This window comes from Pelophylax lessonae (genome assembly GCF_965119305.1).
Source record: "Pelophylax lessonae genome assembly, chromosome: 10".
Classification (NCBI taxonomy): domain Eukaryota; kingdom Metazoa; phylum Chordata; class Amphibia; order Anura; family Ranidae; genus Pelophylax; species Pelophylax lessonae.
The window spans coordinates 130,735,795-130,756,303 of NC_138777.1; the positions used below are offsets into that span (position 1 = coordinate 130,735,795).

At 44.9% G+C, this 20,509-nt stretch overlaps 1 protein-coding gene across 1 annotated transcript in view; it reads left to right on the forward strand.

Annotated features, from left to right (window-relative positions):
* PYGM (glycogen phosphorylase, muscle associated) overlaps positions 1–20,509 on the forward strand; it is a 982,083-nt gene that overhangs the window by 838,474 nt on the left and 123,100 nt on the right. The window contains exons 15-16 of the mRNA XM_082270768.1: positions 3,876–3,934; positions 4,953–5,094. Of these exons, the coding sequence (XP_082126894.1) occupies positions 3,876–3,934; positions 4,953–5,094 (201 nt within the window). The remainder of the gene's footprint in view (positions 1–3,875; positions 3,935–4,952; positions 5,095–20,509) is intronic.

Genomic DNA, 20,509 nt, shown 5'->3' on the forward strand with positions numbered 1-20,509 from the left:
ACTCTCCTCCACTATATGTCTCTCGTGTTCTATTTTAGCCGCCCTGATTTCGTCTTTACATTTCTTATTACACTCTTTGTAATGCTTAAATGCTGCCAATGACCCCTCAGTCTTGTATTTTTTGAAGGCCTTTTCTTTAGCACTAATATGCATTTTTATGTTGGAGTTTAGCCACCCAGGGTTTAGTTTTGCTCTTTTAAATTTATTTCCCTTTGGAATGCACTGGCCAATCCCCTTGTTAACCGCTTGCCGACCGCCGCACGAACATATACTGCGGCGGTCAGCCCCTCACAGGCAGAGTGACGTATTGGTACGTCACTAGCCTGGGAGGGTCTGGGGAGCGAGCGCGCGTCGCCGGCGGCGCGCTCCCGCTCCCGCGCGGTCACGCACCCCCCCGCGTGTGTGACCGGCGGACCCGATGTCCGCCGGTCACTCTGCGATCGTCGGGGGAGAGGGAGAAAGGCAGGCAGCTTGTGTAAACAAGCTGCCTGTCAGTTCTCCCTGTGTAGAGACACTGATCATACGGTTCTACTATGTAGAACCGTTGATCAGTGTAACTACACCTCAAGCCACAGCCAATCACAGTTAGAATCACGCCTCTAGGGACACACACAGCCCCTCCCTCTCAAATAAAGTTAACCCCTTCACTGCCAGTGTATTTTTACAGTAACAGTGCATATATATAGCACTGATTACTGTAGAAATGTCACTGGTAACCCCAAAAGTGTCAAAAATGTCAGTCAAGGGTCCGATCTGTCCGCCGCAATGTCGCAGTCCCGCAAAAAAAATCGCAGATCGCCGCCATTACTCGTTAAAGAAAAAAAACAAAAAAAATGACAAAAATCTTTCCCTTAGTAAACGCAATAACTTTTTTTGCGCAAACCAATCAAAATACGCTTTTTGCGATTTTTTTTACCAAACATATGTAGCATAAAACAAATTGGCCGAAAATGTTAAAAAATTTGGATTTTTACTTTTTTTTGGGGGGAATTTCATATAAAAAAATGTGAAAAATATTGTTATTTTTGCAAAATTGACGCTCTTTTTTTGTTTATAGTGCATGATCAAAAAATCGCACAGGTGATCAAATACCACCAAAAGAAAGCTCTGTTTGTGGGAAAAAAAGGACGTCAAATTCGTTTAGGTACAGCGTCGCATGACCGCGCAATTGTCCGTTAAAGTCACGCAGTGCCGAATCGCAAAATACCCCCTGGTCTTTTAGCAGCCAAATCCTCCGGGGCTTAAGTGGTTAAGTATGCTCTTGAAGCACTCCCATTTTTCCTCCGTGTTCTTTGTTCCCAGGGTTCTATCCCATTTGATATTTTCTAGCAGCGAGCGCAGTTTTGGGAAATTGGCTCTTTTGAAATTCAGTGTCCTTATATTACCCTTGTGCTTCCTATTACTGTAATTAATACTGAAACGTATTGACCTATAGTCACTTTTTCCTAAGTTGCCCCGTATTTCTATATGCGCGAGCAGGTCTGTATTGTTGGTAATCAGTAGATCAAGTACCACATTGTTTCTTGTTGGTGCATTCACCATCTGACCCATGTAATTGTCCTGCAAAACATTTAGTAACTGCCTTGCCTTGGCTGAGTATGCGGTTCCTTCTGCCCAGTCTATATCAGGATAATTAAAGTCCCCCATTATAATAACATTTCCCATCCTTGCTGCCAATCCTATCTGTAAAATGAGGTCCGCCTCCCCCTCCTCCCTCAGGTTGGGGGGCCTATAGCATACGCCCAATATTACCTTCCCCACCGCGCCTTCCCTTTGACGCTCTACCCATAGGGATTCTGCCTCGTCCATAGCTCCATTATTAATATCATCACTCATATTTATCTGTATACTGTTCTTAATATACAGACATACCCCTCCCCCTTTTTTACCTTCTCTATCTCTGCGATAAAGGGAATACCCCTGAATGGTCGCCATCCAGTCATGAAAGCTGTCAAACCAAGTCTCTGTTATCCCCACAAAATCTAAGTCCTCCTCAAACATCAGTAGCTCCAGCTCTCCCATCTTGTTGGCCAGGCTTCCGGCATTCGTATACAAACCTCTTAATTTTGACCGGTTACATATATCCTCATTTGATGTTTTTAGGCTGCTCTCTTGATTTTTCCCCATACCCACCCTGGGTTTAGGAGCTCCTAACACCCTACCGCTAATGTCACCATTTCTGCCCTCTGAATCTTGCTTTCCACTGGCTAGTTCTACATCTGTACCCTCCCCCCCGTCACCTAGTTTAAAAGCCCCTCTAACTTATCGGCCATCCTCTCACCCAGTACGGCTGCACCCTCCCCATTTAGGTGCAATCCGTCCCTACCTGAGAAGTCAGCCCAGTTCTCCAGGAACCCGAAACCCTCCTTACTACACCAGCTTCTAAGCCACTTGTTAACTTCCCTAGTCTCCCGCTGCCTCTCTGGTGTGGCCCGAGGTACAGGTAGTATTTCGGAAAATACTACCTTGGAGGTCCTACTCCTCAACTTAGCTCCTAAGTCCCTGAAATCGTTTAGGACTCTCCATCTTCCTCTGCCTATGTCATTGCTACCCACGTGTACCATGATAGCTGGGTCTTCCCCAGCCCCACCCAATAATCTGTCCACCCGATCCACGATGTGCCGAACCCGAGCGCCCGGCAAACAACAGACTGTTCGGCGCACACGGTCTTTGGGACAGATTACACTTGGTAAAAAATTATTTTGTTGGTGTAAAATGAGATTAAGCCATAGGCCTACATCTTTAATTCCCCACTTTAACTTAGGATAAATAGACCATTTCTGGTAAAAGGATTCATTATAATTGAACCAGCCAAGGCCTCCAAATGTCCTAAATGCTTCTAGAACATTCTTAAATTCTTGAAAAAGCTGCATTTATCCGAGTGGTTTTTACCCATCTGGCTTGGCTGTTCATCTCGGATCCCTCTCTGTTGTCGCTGGCCCAATAATTCTTGCTGTGTTGACTCACCAGCTTCTTCCCATGGATCAAACTTGAAATCTTCTTCAGTGGCCATCTCCAAGCGTTGGCGTAGCCAGCCTTCACTGCCACTGCTCCCTGTTTTTTTCAAGCATGCACCTCACAAGTGACTTTATGGTCAGTCAGCTGAACAGGTATTATAGCTCTTTTGCAGACACTGGCAACAGCAAAAATACCTGCAAGCCCTTTATATTCTGAGCCCCATACCTTCTAGAAAGTTCCATCACACCTTATTGGACACCTTTACCTGTTCCAAAAGTTGTGTGAAAATTTTGAAGGGGCAGTGCTCCAGAAATACCTGGCCTAATAAAATTGAATTTTGTCAATGTGCAAACCCATGTAAATGTACCCAAATAAATTGTACCTACTTTTTACAGTTGTTCTATAGGACAGAATTATACATGCTTATTCTTTAAAACCGTTCATTAAGAAAAGTAGCGTGCAGTACTCAGATCAGAATCTAGAAAGCTGCATTTGCTTGGCTTCAGTGAATTCTGATTGTCTGATGGAAGCTATTTTTGGGAAATGGACCAGTGTGATAAAAATCACGATATAACTTATGAAATCAAATTGACTACTAAATCCAGTTATACAGTTTGTGTTAGACCATGTGTCTGCATATGGACTATAGACTATCTGAATATCTATCCAGAGCAGACCATGAGAGACATGTCTTGAAACCTTTTCTGACCAAAGGTAATGTAATTGACAAACAAATCACTGCTGAATAATTAATTCCTAATGATGTTGCACATCATTAGAAATTCGCTTATGGCGTTCACATACTGTACCAAAGTTATCTAGTTAAAGCTGTTATCTAGCTGTCAATTACTAATCAAGATACATATAACGTGTTTGCAATAAACAAGGTCTAATTGAGGTCTAATGTTACTTTTCAGGTATAAAGAAAGATCCCAGCAAACAATATGCACCCAGAACAGTGATGATTGGAGGAAAGGTGAGCAAACAATAGACGAGTACATATATAGATGTTTAATTAATTGTAAACCTTTTAGGCAAAGGTGAGAATTAAAACTTCCATTTCAAGTATACTGTAGGATTTCTATAATCTATGGAGGCAGAATTTTGTCTAACTACAGTACTTGCTATTGCTCATTTGTTGACTCCAAATTATTGCTTGCATTGGTGTAAAAAAAATGTCTGCGAGGTTGCAATAAGTACGTGAGAGTACAAGAATGAACAATAGTCTGTATTAATTCTAGTTTTTTGTTTTAATTCACAATGCATTCTCTGATGAGATGCTTGACTTGCACATATTGGGATGCATTAAGTCAGCCTAAACCATTTTGTGTACCTTTAAACCATTTTAATTGGGCACCCTAAACAGTGTATTTAAAGTGTATTTTAAGGTTATTGTCTCAGTAACAGTGACATGATAATGCAGGGGTGGATACAGTTAGACCCCTTTCACACGATCGGACCAATCAGGTCCGCCTGTCTGTTTTTCAGGCGGACCTGATCAGGCCACCTATTCTCCTCTATGGGGAGGTGGATTTCAGCAGACATGTGTCCGCTGATACTTGCATGGAATGCGATCCATCAAGATCCGCTATAAACAGATGGATGGCAAAACATTCACTATCCGTCCAGCTGGTCGGATCGGATAAAAACGGACAGGCTGTCTGTTTTCATCTGATCTCCCCATAGAGGATACTCTATAGAGGACCCATAGAGTATACTCCGACAGATCCGTCTGTGCACAGTGAGCGGAGACGGACCTGTCATCCGCCTGCTCAGCGGGGATCAACAGAGCAATCCCCGGTGAGCTAGTGGAGTCCATCCAAGCAGATCTGCCCCGTGTGAAAGGGGCCTTATAGATACTGTATGTACATTTTTATTGATTTTCTTCATTGTTTACACTTTCTTTCTCATGCAGCAAATCTTTCTGCTTATCTCTATCTTCATACTTTCCCTTTTCATTTTAGTAGTTTTCATTGTCTTTGTCTCATTGATAGGCCGCTCCTGGGTACCACGTGGCCAAGATGATCATCAAATTAATCACTTCTGTGGGTGATGTTATCAACAATGATCCTTCTGTTGGAGACAGGCTTAAATTTATATTCCTGGAAAACTACCGTGTTTCTCTGGCAGAGAAAGGTCTGTTGTTTGCATAATTGATTATCTGCAAAAGGCAACAACATTTACTGAAGCACAGTTTGCATTAAACATGTGTATTTACAGTGGATCTAGAAAAGAATCACCCCCTTTAAAATCATGAAAATGAAGGCAGACACAGTTTTTTTTTTTATCCAACTGTATTTATTTAGGGCAACTTAGAACATCCACGTGAAAGATGACACCAACATACAGTATCAGAAAAAAAAAAAAAAATAATGTAAAACCAGAAGCGACGAGTTGGAAAAATGATACCCCCTCCTAAACATGACTTGTAAACTCAATCGAGTGTAGCTAATCACCTTGCCAAAGGCAAACAAAGCCATTTGACTTTCAACTGATCAGCTGTGGTCATTTTGAGCATGAAAAGAGCTTTCCTGGAGTCCCTGGTAATGCAACTAAAGCAACTATGGGTGGAAAGACACTGTCAAAAGATTACAGAGATAAAGTTATGGACAGGCACGAGTCAGGTGATTAAGAAGTGGGAGGTATTTGATACAACACAGAACCACCCCTGGATCAGGGCATTGCTCCAAACTGGATGAAAGAGTCAGGAGGAAACATATCAGAGAGGCTACCAAGAAGTCTACAGCAACTCTGAAGCAGTTGCAGGAATTTGTTAAGTGCGTTACACGGACGAGAATATTCTGAGCGAATAGAACGAGTTATTTTTAATCGATTACCATATATACTCGAGTATAAGTCACTTCATTTACTTCACCTCCATACCCCCCTCCCTCCCTCAACCCACATTAGGCCTTCACCTCCATACCCCCTCCCCCCCCTCAACCCACATTAGGCCTTCACCTCCAAACCCCCCCCCCCCAACCCAGGTCACCCATAAAGAGATATTAAATGAATACAAATATATAAAATAAATTATTACATATAATATTAAAAGTACAAAAACCTTGAGATGCTGGAGTGCTCATGCAGGGGTTCGGGTTCCTTCAGTGTCTACTGCAGCCCGGGCAGCTCACTTCAGCCACCTCCCCCTGTGTGACGTACACCATGCAGACCGGCAAAGCTCATCCACTCAATCAATAATGTAATTAGGGCATATTATCCCAAAACAGCGGCGGATGCGCGGGGTGGGGGGGGGGGGGGATTCCTAGTCATTCCCGGTCATTTCTGTCATTACAGACATTTCCCCCATTTTCAATTTTTTTTCTCACTCGAGTATAAGCCGAGGGGGTGCTTTTTCAGCAAATAAAATGTGCTGAAGTACTGTATATACGGTAATTTCTTTTTAACAGCATATACCAATCATAGTGAATACAGACTACAATAGAGAATATATTATTATATTTATTCGCAAGATATGTATTCACAATAAATAGCTAGATTTGGGGTGACACAAAAAGATAACTTTCACATAAAATACAAACTTAAGCGATAAATGCAAATGTGATATGTGGCTCAGTAATAAAAGTAAAAAGAAAGCAGGATTAAGTTTTTCCCAGGTATAATAAAAACCATAGACAAGTGTTCTTTATATCAGACCAAAATGTCTGCGTATTGCGCAGGCAACAGTCACTACGCTGCAGTTGGAGTGAGAATAGGCTATGCAAAACGGGAGACTAAATCGCTAATATTGCGCTAACTTGGTAATAATAATAATGTAGAAAAACAAAAATCTGTTTTTAGAGAAAAATCTTCTATGGTTAATACGACTGGGAATGTAATCTAGTTACCCTTAGCATAAAATCCAAAATATATAAGGAAGGCAATAAACAATAGGAAATAATAATCAAATAATCAGCAACGTATATTTACCACTATAAAATGGCTGCTGACTGAAATGGTCGTTACCAGAGTCCATAAGATGGCTGCCTTCCCAAAATGGTGGCCAGTTAGGGAGGAGTTGCGTCTGGCATCCTTCAGAGTTTCAAGTGAGGGATGGAGCAAGATGGAGATAGTGATTATGGATGTAGTAGTGTGTGTGTTGAAGTGTACTGAAGTGTTGTTGCATTGTAGTGTGTCTCATCTCACATCTGGGTTCCTTTTTTTTTGTGTTGAACAAAAGGGCCGTAAAAATTATAATAATATGAACCCAGAAGGAGGAACTTCTTTCCCATTGGTTAGGATTACTTCAGTTGCCTCCGTTGTTGCAGTGTATGCTGAGACAAGTCAGCGTAGAGCTGCACTTCTGCATACGGATCAGGTAGCGTTCCCAGCTGCCTGGAGACTTTAAGGATTTTTTCCTTGGCAGGATAGAAGTGCATGCATAAAAGCACATCTCTGGGCACAGAATCTTCCAGGTGGCGTGGTTTAGGGATTCTGTGTATCCTGTCAATAGTCAATTCGATGGGAGCCAGCTCTGGGACCAGGGTGGTGAAAAGGGTGGATGCATGTTGGAGAAGATCATTCGGCTGAACTGATTCAGGGATGCCGCGCAACTTGATATTGTTGCGGCGCGAACGATCTTCTAAGTCCGCTATCTTGGATTTAATCCAATCCGTGTCCTCCCTCTGCTCCTGATAAGCATCAACAAGGTCATTCACAGTTTCAGCACACTCCTGCATACCATGCTCAATATGTGACACCCTGCTGCCCATGTGCCTCATTTCACCTGCAAATCTGTCCATTATGCTGGTAAGATTAGCCATAAGAGAAGATTGGAAAGTCATTAGCATATTCTTCATTGTAGTGTCCAGTACAGGCTGGCCAGTAGTGGGGAACGCAGCAATAGAAGATTGAAGTGCAGACATAGTATGCATAGAGGCAAAGGAGGTACTCACAGCAATCCCGGAAGGGTTAATAGGGTCCATGCGCATCCTTGACTTCGCTGGGCTACCTGTCACCGGCGTAGCAGGAGATGAATCCGGCATGGGGGGTAGCGATGTGGAGTCCTCAGGCGACGTCGCTGGTACCGCATCAGGGAGGTCCGTGTAGGCCGCAGGACTCCCGCCGTCATGGCGCGCCGCGGCGCCATCTTGGATCCTCTCAGGGAGAAGCGGCTGGGGAAAGAAGAAGGCCGTGAGCTTTTTCGGGCCCCGCTCATCCTTCCTTTTGCGGTTATTCATTATCCTGATGTGTTCGGCCAGATAGTCCGGTATGTGTCGAGTAGCAGGAGCCGCTGTGCTTCGGTTATGCTGGGGAAAGAGTCGGCCGGGTACAGAGAGCTCTCAGCTCAAGCGTCCATTCAGCACGCGCGCAAGCCACGCCCCCCCTGGTTAGGATTACTTAACCATTAACTAGTGGTGTTATTGGACAACACCTCTACTAGTTACCCAGTGTATTGTATATTAACCACTTGCCTTCTGTGCACTTAAACACCCTTCCCATCCAGGCCAATTTTCAGCTTTCAGCGCTCTCACACTTTGAATGACAATTGCGCGGTCATGCTACACTGTACCCATATGAAATTATTATCATTTTTTTCACACAAACAGAGCTTTCTTTTGGTGGTATTTAATCACCTCTGGGTTTTTTATTTTTTACAAAAAAAAAAAGAAAAAAGACAGAAAATTTTGAAAAAAAAAAAAGTTTTTCTTATTTTCTGCGAGTAAATTTTGAAAATAAAATTTTCTCCCTCACTGATGTGCGCTGATGAGTCGGCACTGATAGGCTGCACTTATGGGCACTGATAGGCTGCACTTATGGGCACTGATGAGGTGGCACTTATGGGCACTGATGAGGAGGTACTAATATGCCGCACTGATGAGCACTGATAGGCGGCATTGATAGGCGGCACTGATAGGCGGCATTGATAGGCGGCACTGATAGGCGGCACTGCTGGGCACTGAGAGGTGGCACTGCTGGGCACTGAGAGGTGGCACTGACGGGCGGCACTGATGGGCACTGATAGGCGGCACTGATAGGCGGCACTGATGGGCACTGGCGGATGGCACTGATGGACACTGACGGGTGGCACTGATGAGCACTGATGGGCAGCACTGATGAGCACTGATGGGCAGCACCATCAGTGCCCACACTCAGTGCCCATAGTGCTGCCAGTCAGTGCTCATCAGTGCCTAGATGAGCAGGCACTGATGGGCACTGACTGGCAGCACTATGGGCACTGATTGTGGGCATTGATGGGGGCACTGATGGCGGGCACTGTGGGCACTGATGGGGGGGCAATGTGTGTGTTTTTTTTACCTTCAGTAATCAGGGCACTGGTGATCAGTGCCCTGATTACATTTGTCTGTGTCCCCAGCGGCTGTCGGCTCCCCCTCCTTCCTCACACTGCAGTGTCTGTGTGAGTAAGGAGCGCCGGCGATGAGAGATGATCTCATATGTTTACATATGAGATCATCTCTCATTGGACGGCTTGATCACGTGGTGAATGGCCGCTGTGATTGGCCATTCACCACGATCTGTGATCGGCCGTGTCCAAGGGACACGGCCGACACAGATTTTCCCCGCTGCGCACTCGCGGGAGCGCGCGGGGGGGCGTGTCACTGGAGGCCGTTTAAAAACGGCATCCCGAAAATTCGAGTCCGCGCTGCAGCCGTATATAGGCTGTAGCGCGGATGGGAGGGGGTTAAAATTATGTGATAATTTCTTCATTTAGTTATAACCATAAAAACAATATGAGAATCTGTCCATATTCTCATGGTACAGGCGTAACCATCTGATATTTCCATCATGTATCTATGAAAGGATTGGATCTGGTAATGCCGTTTAATAAGTATGCATTATTAATACAGTATATTGATTAGGAATAAATGATTTACCCAGATACTATATATTTCACATTTAGTAGCATTAAAAACTATGTGGATCCATATATAGTTATACATATATTGCTACACGACAACTGGTATATGTAAACTTTTCTATATATGTCTTATTTTCAATCAGAATGCTATCTAAAATAATATGCTTCCCATGGGGGATTGTCTGTATGATACTATTTCTACCCCCCTCTTGGTGTAGGTAAATGAATGACACGTTTATGTCTCTGTCCAGGGTTTTTCGGTTATTTGTCTTCTTATGGTAGAAACAATAGTTTATTGGCTAGGCAATAGACGAACACAGGTGTATGGTTGAATTTGAGTTTTGGTCATTGTATGTTAAAACATTTCATGGCCAGAACATGATGCTTTATGATCTTCCCTGGTTTCTCTCCTTTCATGACCACAGGATAGAGGCTTTATTTTAAAGATGTGTAAATAATGGCTGAACAGGTTCAACAAATAAAACATGTGTCCTTGAAACCAAAAGATTCTGGCTGAACTGGTGGTGAGGAATTCAACTTTTGACACTTGAGGCCTATAATTCCTTTCATGTAATATAAAGAAAATATGTCTATTTAGTTTCATAAGTCTGACAAATTTATGACACTGTGTGCATATGACAAAAATGTCACAAATTCTCCACAAATGTGGCTTGTATAGGAGGGTTGCAAGAAAAAAGCCACTCCTCAAATAAGGCCACATGCAGTCACAACTGAGCTTTGCCAAAACTCACTTTAAGCATTCTGAGGCCACATGGAAAAAGGTGTTATGGTCAGATGAGACTAAAATTGAATTATTTGGCCTCAACACCAAACAACATTGCTGGTGGAAATCCAATACAGCTCAGCATCCAAATAACACTATTCCTACAGTAAAGAATGGAGGTAATGATATCCTGTTATGGGGGTGTTTCTCTGAAGCAGGGACTGGAGAACTTGTCAGGATAGTGGTAAAAATGGATGGGGCAAAATAACATCAAAATATTGAGGAAAATCTGCTGCTTTCTGCCATAAAGTTATCAATGGCAAGAAGATTTACTTTCCAACATGACAATGACCCAAAGCACACAGCAAAAATGACCACACAGTGGTTGAAGGATAAAAAAGGGGAGTGTCCTTTCATGGCCTTGTCAGAGCCCAAACTTAAACCCCATTGCTAATCTGTGGAATGACGTGAAGACTACAGTTTAAAAAGGTCACCATCAAATTTAACTGAACTTGAGCAGTTCTGCAAAGAAGAGTGGGCAAATATTGCAATATCTAGCTGTGTCAAGTTAGTACAGACATATCCCAACAGACTTAGGCTGGCCATACACGATTCAATTTTCTTACAATTTTCTGATCAATTTTCTTGAAATTTACCTTCAACTATGTAGTACAAAGGCCTGCCTAATTTGATACAAGTAAAAGTGTTGTTTAGATTTGACCTCATATAATGTAGTTTGTGGTAAATCTAACAGAAAGTGTACAACAAAAGTTGAACATGTATGGCCAGCCTTAAGGCTGTAATTAAAGCAAAAGGTGCTTTTTCTCCATCGTTCATTGACAGACGCAGCGACATATTTTTCATGACCATTGGGTTATGCTGCCCCCCCTTCAGGAGTAGGACACTAGGCAGGAAAAAACTTTACCATGCCTATGGGGCAGTCCCTGCAGGCAGTTTGTTTCTGCCTAGTTTAGGAGTAGGACCTAGTTCCCAGCTGGGACTTCGGTCTTAGCTTGTGCTTTTATTTTTTAAAGTGAACCTTTGTTAAAAGTTAATCTGTTTTTTAGCTAGTTAAGTTCCTGAGAGAACTGCAATCAACAGCCGACCTTGGTTTCGGACTTGATATCCTAGATCCTAAAGGCCTCCCAGCCCAGGCAGCGAGTGTGCACAGGTTATAGCCCAGCAATAGGCCTCGCCACGACAGAGCCCCAATGGACTAGGGCTGGCCCGCGAGTGAAACACCTCGTCGGGACGCACACAACCTGGTTACAGCATACCCCTTGGCCGTCAGCACCCCCACCCAGAGTGGAGAGGCAGTCTGTCCGGAGTGGTGCCCACCCAATATCATTGGTATGGTGAGTAAGTGTCCCCCCATAACTCTGGCAGTCTTGGGTGGATGTGGGCCCCTTCCTGGGAAAGTCGGACCCTCGGGTACCCCTCATTTCTCCTCGGGGGGTGGATGCGCCAAGGCTGCTTTGTGGATCTACAGGGACAGGGGGTTATTGCTGGTGGGGGTCCCTGCCACCTATCTTTTGGACCCCTTAGGGGGTCCTGGAGACCGCATGGCGTGCCATGGGGGCTGCCATTTTCCTGTAGAATCGTCCTTCCTCATGATACGTTTTCCCCCATTGAAATGCATGGGTGGCCATGTTTTTGTGGTTTCCCCATAGGAAGAGTGTCCGTGGTGGGGGTAGCTATTAGACACATGGTGTGGCTAAAAAGCTGGTCAGGCTTCAAAAAAGGCTCTATCAGATCTCCCCTTTTCTTGAGACTGTTTGTTTGATTCCTCATTGGATGAGTTAATCAAAGGGCTCACAGGCAGGGCAAGTCACTGCATAATAGAGTGGGGCCTTATTTTACAGCCCACAGGCGGCCCTTTTGTGCCTCCGGCACGCAGGAGAAAGGATCTAAGTCATTTAGGTCTTCTGGAGGCTCCAAGAAGACATGGTCGGGAAAGCCGAGAACAGGCCAATCCAGACCTGCAGACAAATAGGTTAAATAGTGCCACGCAATATCAAGTGCTCAAGTAAATATATATATATATATATGTGCAAATGCAATAAAGAATAAATATAGAAAAATAAATAAATAGTTGAATCACAAATAATAAATATATGTGCTATGAATATGAAATAAATATTTAGTGACAACCGATCATCAAATATAAAGTGCAAATAGTGCCATTGTGATCAAATAAATAAGCGATAAATGTATAATAAAACATTTATAATATAAATAGGTGAAATATTGGTGAAATAATCAAAATATGCTCAAATGTGCAAACGTATCCCAAATAAATTTGTGAAAAAAGTGCCAGAAGATAATCTTCTATAATAGAAATAGCGCTTCCCAAAAAATGTCTATAAATTGTCCACTATAGAGTGATAAATTGTGCATCCAGTGGTAGCCTATGTAGTGACCAACACCCTGTGTGTGTGGGTCCTCACCTTCACTCCTGTGACCCAGCAATTAAGCAAGGGTCTTATAGCGCAGATTACTCTTTCAGAGCCACCTTTCCCGGAGTAGATAGTGTGTCAGCTCCTTAAGAGAGTATTCCACTCTGGTTGGCATCCCTCACAATACCATACGGTGTTACATAAAAAGGAAGAGAGGACTGTCATAGTGCTTATATCTTTTTGTAAACAATATTTTATTTAATAAAGTATTGTACTCACATTTGGTGGGTGCTTAATGTGCGCCAGACATAAAACAACCTTAATTGCAATCCCAAGTATTAGTGTGTGATGGCAATCGGGTGGCAATGGAGAAACTCTGTTCATTGCTCGACACCGTCGAGGCCCCTCCCCTACGCGTAGGACACAGGGTCAGTGTTTCTTCCAAGGGGGATATGATAGGACGGTGCTGTTTAGTTTAATTTATAGGGGACTAATCACTGCAGGAATGCCCTGCTCCTCGTAGCTCATGTGTTAAGTGAACTGACTGCCCCTCCCCTTACCAAGCAAGCCCTGGGTGCTGCAGAGGACTAAAGAACTGTTTAAAGGCATCAGTCAGCCAGCCGCCTTCTCCACCGCTCCTCCTTTGGCTGAACGATGCCTCAGAAACATCGCCAGAGAATGTTAACCTCCCAGTGTCTGGATAGGTGTTACACAAATTCTTTTTCAAGACCACCTCAAGGAGGTTTCATCCTCTGCTACCTCTGTGAAGGCAGGATGAGCTCTGCAACTTTATCCTTGTAACGTGGATCAAGAAGAGTTGCCAACCAGTAATTATCCCTCTCCTTGATAGCACGAATCCTCTGTTCCTTTCACAGGCTTGCAGAATCAGGGAGCCCATGCAACATAAGTTTGAGGAGGCATGAGCTTCTGAGTCCTCTGGGTCACTAAGGATGACATTGTCAGGAGCAACCTCTCCCCAACCACGTACAACTCCTGGGGTTTCTGGGGAATGAAAATCATCCCTTGAAGACTACTATATGCTATCCTCTGCATCCATGCTGCCACAATCCTCCTCTTCCTCTTCCTCTTCCTCCTGTGTGTTTTGTGTCCCTGCAGGCATGATATCTGCATAAAGGGGGCCTTGTGAGGAAAAGAAGTCCTCCTCTTCCTCCTGCTGTTCTGCCTCAAGTGCCCTGTCCTTGATTCCACGAAGCGTGTGGTCCAGCAGGTTGGCTAGAGGGATAGTGTCACTGATGCATGCATCATTCCGGCTCACCATCTTCGTGGCCTCCTTAAATGGTGCATGCATCCTTTATCAAAAGCCACTGGCGTGGCAAAAAAAAGCCAAGCTCCCCTGAGCCTGTCTTTGTACCATACTCACACAGGTACTCATTTATGACCCTCTGCTGCATGTGCAGCCGCTGCAGCATTGCAAATGTTGAGTTCCACCTGGTGGGCATGTCACAAATGAGGCAGTTGGTTGGCAGGTTGAATTCCCGTTAAATTTCAGATAGCCAAGCACTGGCCTTGTACGAACGCCGGAAATGGCCACAGACTTTTCTGGCCTGCCTTAGGAGATCTTGAAAGCCTGGGTATCTGGTCAAGAAACGCTGCACCGCCAGATTCAGGACATGTGCCAAGCATGGAACATGTGTCAAGTTTTCCTGTCGGAGGGCAGAGAGAAGGTTGATGTGTTTTACATCGAAACGCGTCTAGCGATTGGTCGTGCGAGTACCACGTGACCTTCGGCCGGTGGAGTGGATGCTGCGGGAGCAGCTAGCCGCCGAGCCGCTCTCTGTATTTCTGCATGTGATTTTGCTATGTTTGTGAGTATATCCCCATTGTTTTACCCCAAATAAATGCTTTTTAAAACGATCTTCACCATGAATGGCTTTCTTTTCATGAGGACATCGGGGATGAATTTTTACTCACAGCAATAACCGTACATTAAGTGGAGAAGCAGTGTTCACCAGCTCTTACATGCCTGATAACAATCATTTGGCGGTGAGTAGATAACCAAAGGGGGAGACCCCGAACAAAGCACAGACTGAGCACTTAAGCACCTGTATGATTTTAAGTGGAAAGATTCATCACAGTAATATGATGATTTAATGGACATTTATTCATACTTGCACTGATTCAACATGAATTGATGTTTTGATTTAACAGCACTTTATGATCTTCATGCATTTCTTTTGAAGTTGATGATTTTTTCATACATATTATTTATTTATAAGTTTAAGCAGCGCTGCAATCACAGTTTTATACACAGACTTTTCTGGCCTGCCTTAGGAGATCTTGAAAGCCTGGGTATCTGGTCAAGAAACGCTGCACCGCCAGATTCAGGACATGTGCCAAGCATGGAACATGTGTCAAGTTTTCCTGTCGGAGGGCAGAGAGAAGGTTGATGCCATTGTCACATACAACCATTCCTGGCTCCAGCTGTCATGGCGTCAACCATCTCTAAGCCTGCCCCTGCAGAGCTGACAGAATCTCTGCCCTGGTGTGACTCCTATCCCCTAGACAGACCAACTGAAGCACTGCATGGCATCTTTTAGCCTTCTTACGTAGCCCCTTGAACGCTTAGGGAGCACTGCTGCTTCAGAGGACAATTCAGCAGAAGAGGACATGGAGGAAGATGAGGAGGAGGAGGTGGTGGTGATGTAGCCAGATGTGGCAGAACCAGCACCAGCTTTTTGGAGGCGTGGTTGCAAAACAAGCTGCAGCATTGAACCCTGTCCTGCATCCTTCCCAGCTGCCAGCAGAGTTACCCAGTGTGCCATGAAGGAAATGTAACATTCCTGTCCATGCCTGCTAGACCAAGAGTCAGCAGTAATGTGAACCTTCCTGCTGACTGCTCTGTCCAACGAGGCCAAAACACTACCTTCCACATGATGGTAGAGAGCCGAAATGGCCTTACGTGAAAAGAAATAACTTTTTGGAACCTACCACTGTAGTACAGCATATTCCACAAATTTGCGAAAGGGAGCAGAGTGTACCAAATGAAAAGGCAGCAATTGTAGTGCTAGCAATTTGGCTAAGCTAGCATTAAGACGCAGAGGATGTGGATGGCTGGGACAGTATTTCTTTCTGCGGTTCAGAAACTGGGGTAGTGAAATTTGCCTGCTGCTCAAATCAAGCGGTTGTGTACTGCTAGCAGGTTGGGTGCAAGTATCTGTGGCACTCATTGCTATACCATCATTCCTCTCAATGCAGGTTTTTGAGAAGACATGAGGTATAGTAGAGTTAGAAATCCCAGATGAGAAGCAAGGGGAAGTATGCTTGTTTTTATCTTGTGGCTCTTTCAGGTGCTGTTGCCAACGGACTGCATAGCAGGTCGGCATATGTCTTGTCAAGCATGTGGTGCCTAAGCGGCTGGTGTTCTGGCCACGCATGATCCGCTTCAGACAGATGTTGCAAACAGCAACGCTGCGGTCAACTGCACGTGTTGAAAAAAAGCCCAGACTAATGAACTTTTGGAAGTCCGCGGGGAGTTTGCAGCACCCTGCACCTGTGGAGCTCTGTGGTGTGATGCAATAGGTTGGCTACTCCTATGGCGGCTAGAGGTGGCCTTGCGGTTCGTCCGGCGGTCAGTTCGCGGTGAATTTTGCTTGTTTGCTACATGCCAAATTTGCGAACACATGGCGTAGTTCGCGGCGGCCATATTAGATTACATTGGGGAGAACTTTGACCCATGACACAGCCGTTAGGTGGAACGGGACCATCAGTATATCCACAGTATAATATACTTTGTAGAAAGCACATTATAGTGGATTAGTAGTATTATAATTATTGTGCACTGTGCAGCATTGTGACAGGTGTGGGGATGACTGAGCGTTTCTGCGGCAATACTACACACAGTGACAAAAGCACTTACAATGTATTATAACTGGTGTGATAAACCAATTGCCCCCCCCCCCCCCAATACCACATATTGAAGTGGGGTGTTATCTGAATATACTTTTACATGTTTATTTGTGTCCTGCAACAATATTGCCTCTTTTGCTGAGTTAAGTCTGATACACAGTGCCAAACTCACTGGCCAATTTTTTTGAACTGCTGTGATAGACCAGTGCCCCCCCCCCCCCAATACCACATATTGAAGTGGGGTGTTATTTAACAGTATAATTTTCTAAGAGTGTATTTTAGTCCTGCACAAATTTGGCCACTTGCTGTGTAAACAGTGCTACACACAGTGACAACAGTTACTGGCCAATTATTTGTAGAACTGGTGTAATAAACCTGTGGCCCCCCAATACTACATATTGAAGTGGGGTGTTATCTGAGTAAACTTTTACAAGTGTATTTGGGTCCCGCAACAATAATGCCTTTTTTGCTGAGCAAAGTCTGGTACACACAGTGCCAAACTCACTGGCCAATTTTTTGAACTGGTGTGATACACCAATGGCCCCCCCAATACCACATATTGAAGTGGGGTGTTATCTGAGTAAACTTTTACAAGTGTATTTGTGTCCTGCAACAATATTGCCTCTTTTGCTGAGTGAAGTCTGGTACACACAGTGCCAAACTCACTGGCCAATTTTTTGAACTGGTGTGATACACCAATGGCCCCCCAATACCACATATTGAAGTGGGGTGTTATCTGAGTAAACTTTTACAAGTGTATTTGTGTCCTGCAACAATATTGCCTCTTTTGCTTTGTTAAGTCTGGTACACACAGTGCCAAACTCTCTGGCCAATTTTTTGAACTGGTGTGATACACCAATGGCCCCCCAATACCACATATTGAAGTGGGGTGTTATTTAACAGTATCATTTTCTAAGAGTGTATTTTAGTCCTGCAAACATTTGGCCTCTTGCTGTGTAAACAGTGCTACACACAGTGACAACAGTTACTGGTCAATTATTTGTATAACTGGTGCAATAAACCTGTGGCCCCCCAATACCACATATTGAAGTGGGGTGTGATTTAACAGTATCATTTTCTAAGAGTGTATTTTAGTCCTGCAAACATTTGGCCTCTTGCTGTGTAAACAGTGCTACACACAGTGATAACAGTTACTGCCTCATTATTTGTAGAACTGTTGTAATAAACCTGTGCCCCCCCCCCCCAATACCACAGATTGAAGTGGGGTGTTATCTGAGTAAACTTTTACAAGTGTATTTGTGTCCTGCTACAATATTGCCTATTTTGCTGTGTTAAGTCTGGTACACACAGTGCCAAACTCACTGGCCGAATTTTTGAACTGGTGTGATACACCAATGGCCCCCCAATAACACATACTGAAGTGGGGTGTTATCTGAGTAAACTTTTACAAGTGTATTTGTGTCCTGCAACAATATTGCCTCTTTTGCTGAGTGAAGTCTGGTACACACAGTGCCAAACTCACTGGACAATTTTTTGAGCTGGTGTGTTATACCAATGGCCCCCAATACCACATATTGAAGTGGGGTGTTATTTAACAGTATCATTTTCTAAGATTGTATTTTAGTCCTGCAAAAATGTGGCCTCTTTTGCTGTGTTAACTGTGCTACACACAGTGACAACAGTTACTGGCCAATTATTTGTAGAACTGGCGGACTGACGGACCGGCAGATAGGAAGGAGAGGCAGGCGGAACTTGCATTGCACAAGAGGTACAAAGCAGACTGCAAATGTATCAGGAGCGAGCCATCAACCATGTACAGTCACATCTGGCGCTCCCAGGACCAGGCACATGGCTCCGCAGTGTGGGATTTTTATTAAAGGTAAGAAAGAGTACAAGTAATATACATACGTTCAAACATAGCCGTGTTGAAGCGTACAGAACCAAAACACATTAGGCGAGTGAGAAAGATGATTACAGTGCAACAATATAACATCAATAAAAATAAACATCAGATCTACTTTCATCATTAAAGGACATTAAAAAGCAGTACGATCCTCAGAAGCGTTTAAAGACTACAGTAGATCCACAGGCAGTAGGGAACATCTCACAGCAGAGCAATGCTAGATAATGAGTAATGTAAACAAGGAAAACTGAAAAGAAACTTTTCTCACTAAGAAACCCAAAAAAGAGGGGGCTTACAACACATTGGGAAAAGACATGGATCACATAAGGGGAGGAAAAAGGGGTCAAGAGGTGAGGGAAGGAGTATCCAGGAAAGGGGGACTAGGAAGGGCAGGGCAAGGGTCAGAGGAAGACAGTAGGAGCCAGCTTGCAAAGCCGGCCGGGCACCTACCACAGAGCCGCAAGGGGAAAGAGGGGGGGGAGAGCAGGCAGAAATAGAGAGGGAAAGAGGTCTGATGGATCCCGTGCGAGGTGTCGGCCGCATAGATCGGGTGGGTCAGCAATCGGCCCCCTGCAGCGCTCTGCCGTCATCCGACAGAACAAACACATTCCAGCCACGTAGCCGTGTAGAGCTCCCTCCTGCCCTGCGAGGTCAGTACCAGGTCCTCAAAGTCGTTAATCTGCTTGATTTTAGACAACCAGAGCCGCATGGACGGCGGAGCGGTGGACTTCCAGCATGCGCCTATGCAGGCCTTCGCCGCATTAAAGAGGTGGCGTAGAATCGATTTTTTGTAGCGGTCCGGTTGAAGAGAGGAGCAGTGGAGGAGAAAGAGCGCCAGGTCATCCCGGAGAACACAGTCGGTCATCTGCTGGGATACCTCTCTCACCTGTCTCCAGAAGTCGCTCAACAAGGGGCAGCTCCAGAAAACATGTAGCATCGTCCCACGGTCTTTCTGACACCGCCAACATCTGTCCGATGCCTCCGGGAATAAACCCGCTACCCTCGTTGGAGTATAGTACCAGTGTGTCAACACCTTATAGTTGACCTCCTGGAGGCGAGTACAGATTGAGGACTTCAGGGAGAAGCGGATAATATTCCAACGCTGAGATAGTGAGAAAGTCCTTTGCAGCTCCTTCTCCCTTTTCAGAATGTCGGGTAGAACAAAGTCGTCTCTGGGTTCCGAGAGTAAGGCATAGATTTGAGACAAAGCGTGTGGAAGAGGGGTATCACATGAAAAGAGGGCTTCCAATGTAGTCAGCGGCTTCTCAAAGGAGGAGCGAGAACCCAGTTCTCAAAAGAAGTGCAGCAGCTGGAGAGCCTGCCAGAGTGAGAGCATGAAAGGACCGTTAGCTGTATAAAGGAAGGCCAGGCCACACCAGAGCCGAAGTGGGACACCCGGAAGCGTCCCGTCTCCAGCAAGGTACGGAAACGTCCGCCACCACAGTCCAACGGGAAGGTTCGGTTCCCCAGAATCGGGAACATAGGTGACGCCACCCTTCGGGAATCGTCTAAGGCTAGGGCCGCAGCACAGACCCTGAGGGTCGGGCCGATTAAGGGGTGTCGTCGGACCTCCATCGGTATCGAGCCGACATGCCACGGGGGACCCTGGAGGTGCACAGGGCATTGGGACATCTCAAGAGTCGTCCACAATTTCAGGGTAGAGTGTCTGCACCAGTCCACCAGTCTATTCAAATGGGTAGCCTGGTAGTACCGCTGGACATCAGGGGCCGCCATCCCACCGTAAGCCTTGGGCATCGTAAGTATCTTCACCCGAAACCTGGGGCCGCGGCCAGCCCAAAAAAACCTGGTGAAAACCGCATTCACCTGTTTAAAGAAGGCCGCAGGGATCAACAGTGTGGGCTTTTTTTTAATGTGTCCAT